Consider the following 5,535-nt stretch of genomic DNA (forward strand, 5'->3'; position numbering starts at 1 on the left):
ATTTCCAACATTGAATTAAGCAAAAAAAGTCACATAAAATAATATGCACTGTATTATTCCACTTCTGTAAGGTTTAAAATAGACAAATCTAGTTTATGGTATTAAAATTTACAATAGTGATTATTTTGGGGGGGATAGAGAGAGGAATATTATGTGTTCTTTCTTTCTTGAGCTGGGTAGTGCCTATGTTCACTTTATGAAAATTCACTAATCTGTGCACTTGGTTGTGGAATACACAAGGAAAATATATGGAACTTCCCTAAAAAATATTATAGAATATATTTGATGAAATGGGAACATGCTAAAATGACATGTACTATCTGATCACCAATTTAACAAAAAAAAATTATGTAGATGGAGCTCTAGATTGTATGTGGGTAGAGGTAAAGATAAAATATAAATGTAGAAGACATACATATTGGTGTATTAGAAAGACTGAAAGCATACTAAATTATTAATAGGTGTTATCTCTGGATATTATTACTTTTATTATCACATTTCTTTGTACTTTTCTGTTCTTCAAATTTCTAAAAAAAAATTATGAAGTCATGAGGAATTCACTTCTGCAATGGGAGGAGTTGAGGTGTGAGAGAATTTCACAGGAAGCACCCTCCGGCAGGGCGTGGAGAGGGGCAGAACCAGAGGCCGGTCACGTGCTCTCCGCTCCCGCTGGAACCTCTTTCTACCCCCAGCAGGGCCTGCTGACATCCTGGGTCTCCTGCCAGCTGCAGCTCAGAGGTCCAGAGCCAGCATCATGAAGTGGCTGCATCTCCAGCTGCTGTTGCTCCTCGGCGGGGTGGTCCTCCCAGTGTCGGGAAAATTGAAAGACAGAGTTCACTTTGAAATTGAATTTCTGGATTACCGTAGGTATTTTGGCTGGGTTTCAAAGTGAAGAGGGGATGGAAAATTAAAGGACTTTCCCCAGTCCAGGTGTAGAGAGGAGCCAGGGTGACCATAGAGAGAAACACGGTTCTTTTTTTAAGCCAGGATACCCAAGGGAAGTAAAATGATCCACTCTCAACCTTGAGGGTCTCCTGACACTACACGTAATGTGGTGTCTCTGTGTGTGTTGGGGGGACTGTGGAGGCCACACTGAGTTTTTGAGGAGGTCCAGAGGATTCGGAGCTTGCAAGAGGGGGTACCAGGAGCGTAAGTCCTCAGTTGAGTGCTCCAGAGATGAACACCAAATTGGGAAATGGCTACTAATTATTTCTTAACACATGGCCCTTTTTTAAGGAACTGAGTATTTCAGAGCACTGAAATACGAAGGAGAAATAAAATGCATGCCTGACGGAAGCCCTGCGGTTAAAGCAAAATGAAATGTGCAGAATTTGGGGAGGGTGGGGGTAGATAGTGCAGCGTGGTGGGAGGAAGGAGCTCAGCTTAAAGGGCCCTTTCAGCCGGCAGCGGAGGGGAAGCCCCTTCCTCTACTGCTGTGGGACCCCGCTTTTCCCACACCCCCATAGAAGGAGGATGGGGGGACTAGTCGACCTCTCGGGGCTCTTTGGAGAATTGGGCTTGGTTTCTGTGGGTTTAAATTCCACGGGGTGACTTCATTGTGGCCAGGGGAATTGAGGAGAGTGTTGGGGATTGGATCTTTATCCCAAGAATCCAAAAGACCGCTTATGTGCTTGGGTGGGAGAAGAGGGGGAGTCGACACAGGGCGTCCCTGAGCATGGGAGGAGCTGATGATCCTGAGGGACACTCTTCTTTAGGGATTAAACTGCTTTTTCTCTCCTCAGTTTTATCAAGGCCAAAATTAAAATCCTGTCCCAAGACCCCTACTACCACACAGTGTGGGACCCCCTGCAAGATACACCTGGAGTGTCCTATGGACCATCTTTGCTGCGTGGCCGTCTGCGGAAAAGTCTGCATGAAGGTTGAAGACATGGGTGAGATCCCCAAAGCACCTCCCCCTCCTCACCAGGCCCCCTACCATGGCAGACGGACAGCCAGACACGCTGGCTCCCCAGTCCCTGCATCCCACCTGGTGACCTTTGCTTTCCCACCCTAGCCCCCAGTCGGAACTCCACTCTCAGGCCCGTTCCTTCTAGCCAAACCCCAGGAGGTACTGCGTGGCCTTCGCTGCTCACTGGACTCAACACACCCCGAGAGAAGCCCTTGTGGGCATCTCTCCAACCACAGAAAGCATTCCTGCCCCCCGGGTTCAGGAGGACCAGTTATGCCTAAAGAAGTGCTTCTTCCCCTTCTGTCTTCCAGAGAACGAGAATCTGGGATAGAAGATCAGCAGCATGGTTTAGGGCTGAACGTGAAGGGCGGAGCCTTAAACCACAGTGAGAACTGGAGGGAACCCGGGGAGTCTGGGAAGAGGACTGAGCGACCCCCTGTGGGACCATCTCCCTGCCCCAGTTGTGGGTGGGGAAATGGGCCCAAGGGCCACGTGTCTCCGGTCTGCCAACACTTTCCCTGGAGCTGATACTTCAGCAGTCTTCCGTCCTTTCCTCATAAGTTGCTGTGTCACCTGGAACTTCTGTTTCTTTTTCTGTCCCCCAGACCTGCTCTCACTCCACCTTTTTTCCAGGCCCCCAGCCCTGCCTCCTGGTCTGGCTCTCCCTATCTTCCCCCCTTTAGAGGCTTGGTCTTCTTAGCTGGGACTCCTGGACTGACTGTCCTCTGGGCATTGGCTAACACCCCTGGGAGTTCTGCCTGTGGGGAAGGCTCTTCAGTTCCTGGGGTTCTCCACCTCCCATTGTCTCAGGCCTGGGATTCCAGCAGACCTCCACAAGCTACTTCCCCTTTAACTAATCCATGGAGATAAAATCTTACCCAATGGGTTACTATTATTTGTTCAGTCATTTGGAGTTTTCAGGGTTTTTTTTTTTTTTTCAAATATAAGTGCTATTATAATAAACAACCTCCTGAGGCCTAACACGTGCCATTTTGTGGCAAGAGCCACCTTACAGGAGTGGAGGGGTCCCCCCCCAGGAAGGGTTAAGCCATGTGATCCAAACAGTGGAGACCAGGGAGTAGGTGACAAGAAGACCTAACCAAGTCCGCCTCAGGCTTGGAACAAAACCCTGGCCACTCTGCCACTGTGACCTCTTTTAAAACGGACACTCCTTTTCCCTTTGCCTTCTCCTCCTGCCCTCACCATGACGGGAGCAAGACCAACTTCTTCCCATCCTAGGCCAAGTCCCTGTCCTTGCGCTCACACGCCCCAGGAACGAAGGGATCCGACTTCAGGACTGAAGCCAGAAGACCTGGGGCCTGGCTGGCTCGCTCTGGAGGCTACAAGTGAATGATGACCCCTGACAGGGCACATCTGGAATGTAGCCTCCTGAGTCACCTCTTTAAAGTCACAGCCTCTGGGCCCGGAGTCCCCTGCTTCTCCTCTGCTAGCAAAGCAATAAAGCTTCTTTTCTCTTTTCCTTGAAACCTTGTCCTCATTATTGGCCTGGCTCTGGGAACGGGGACTGCTGAACGTTCAGTAGTGAAGGGACTAGTGGAAGTTCACTCAGTAAGATAAGGTGACGGATGGATGTGTATAGACCCCACCTCCACCGCACCCCAAGTTTTCTGAAATGCCTCTCTCGGGAGCTAGAGGTGTGTTTCAGGGAGAGCTCACGGGGGAGTAGGGTAGGAAAGGGCTCCCTGGTGTTCTCTTGGACTAGCAGGGAGCCACCGCCTTCAGCCAAACCCCGTGAACTGTTTCCCGGGTGAGCAAGTGGAAGGACACAGTTGAGGAAAACTGTGGCACCTGGTCCACAGGAGGCCCACTTGCCCCCAGGTGCTCTGGGGAACCAGCCTTTCCACTTGGTTGTCTTGCTTCAAAGCCTGGAGCTAATCCATTCTGAAAGCTTCAAAAGTGGGAGGAGGTTGGAGATTGGTATTAAAGGTGTGGGCTGGAGTCCTCTGAGGGATTTCTTTGTGGCTTTACTGGAAGAACGGGTCCAGAGTAAACTGCTTGGCCGTTGCAGCAGGCTTGACCAGCAGACAACTCCCACCGACTTCTCCCAGCAACACAGAGAATTAGAAGACAGAGAAGTCAGTAAAGAGAAAGACAATCTAGCCACAGAAATGACTGACCGCCATGTGAGGTATTCAGAATCACTGTGCACATTCTTTTTAAGAGCACATGGAACATATTTTTTAAAGGTCTCAACAAACGTCAATAGATTTAAATCAAACTGACTACCGTGTAATTAATCCAGAAATAAATAAAAGAGCTACAAAAATATTCCAAATGAGTAAAAATTAAGCAAAGCACTTCCAAGAAACCACAGGACAAAGATGAAATCATAAGAGAAAATTTTAAATAACAAATGCTGAAATCAATTATCTTTTTATCTCAGAAATTAGGTACAAGCTGAGTGCAATGGCACGTGCCTGGATTCAAGCAGCTAAGGCAGGTAAAGCAGGAGGATCACAAGTTCAAAGCCAGCCTCAGCAATTTAGTAAAGCCCTAAGTAAATTAGAGAGATCTTGTCTCAAGTAAAACATAAAACTGGGCTGGGGATGTGACTCAGTGGTTAAGCACCCTGGGTTCAATTGCCAATACCAAAAGACAGAGAGAGAGAAAGAGAAAGAGAGAGAGAGAGAGAGAGAGAGAGAGAGAGAGAGAGAGAGAGAGAGAGAGAGAAGTTAGGTTAAAAAATAACAAGCTAGAGCAGTGGAGCACACCTGTAATCCCAGCAGCTCAGGAGGCTGAGGCAGGAGGATCACACATTCAAAGCCAGCCTCCAGCGATTTAGCAAGGCCCTAAGCAACTTAGAGAGACCCTGTCTCAAAATAAGACATCAAAACAACACTGGGGCTGTGGCTCAGTGGTTAAGTGACTGGTACCGAATAAATAAATACAATAAAAAAGACAAAGAAAAAGAATAACAAATAAGAAAGTAGTGGGAATAAAATTATTTAGTTTAGAACAGAAATAATAAATAGAAATAAACATAAAATATAAAACGTTCACAAAGTGCCCAATTTTGGAATAGACTAATAAAGTTGATATACCCTGATGATTAAGCAAGCATAGAAAGAGGCAAAAATAGTCAATATAAGCCAAGGAAAAGTGAACATAACTACAGATCCTACGATAAAGGTAAAGAATATTATAATTTCATAGCAATAAAAATTTAGATGAAATGGGAAAATTCCTAGAAAATTGAACATCAAATTTCTCAGAAGAAATAGAGAATGTCAATAATTATACGTATATTAAGTAAATTGAATCTAGAGTTTTCAAAGAAAACTTCAGGCTCACATGCACCATCAATGAATTCTACCAAACATTCAAGGAAGAAATAGCATTAAATCAAAATCTTTAAGAGAATAATAAAAAAGGGAGTACTTACTTCTCAGCTTATTTTATGAGACCAACATAAACTTGATCTCCCAAACTTAAAAGGACATTATAAAAACGGAAACCAGAGATCATTTTATCTGTTCTAGAGATGCAAATGTCCAAAGCAAAATATTAGGAAATGTGTTCATTACATTAAAAAAGGTATCACATATTGGGGAAACTGTTTTCTTCCAGCAGATGGAAGGGAGGTGAGATAAGGTCATCAGCTAACA

The 5,535-nt window shown here is 45.8% G+C and overlaps 1 protein-coding gene across 1 annotated transcript; it reads left to right on the plus strand.

Moving 5' to 3' along the window:
- Positions 1–659: 659 nt before the first annotated feature.
- LOC101974474 (uncharacterized) lies at positions 660–3,396 on the plus strand. Its single transcript, XM_005325263.5, has 3 exons — positions 660–863; positions 1,743–1,892; positions 2,221–3,396. The coding sequence occupies exons 1-3, from the start codon at positions 755–757 to the stop codon at positions 2,238–2,240; spliced, it is 279 nt and encodes a 92-aa protein (XP_005325320.1). The 5' UTR covers positions 660–754; the 3' UTR covers positions 2,241–3,396.
- Positions 3,397–5,535: the final 2,139 nt, after the last annotated feature.

This window comes from Ictidomys tridecemlineatus, chromosome 5 (assembly GCF_052094955.1).
Source record: "Ictidomys tridecemlineatus isolate mIctTri1 chromosome 5, mIctTri1.hap1, whole genome shotgun sequence".
NCBI lineage: Eukaryota > Metazoa > Chordata > Mammalia > Rodentia > Sciuridae > Ictidomys > Ictidomys tridecemlineatus.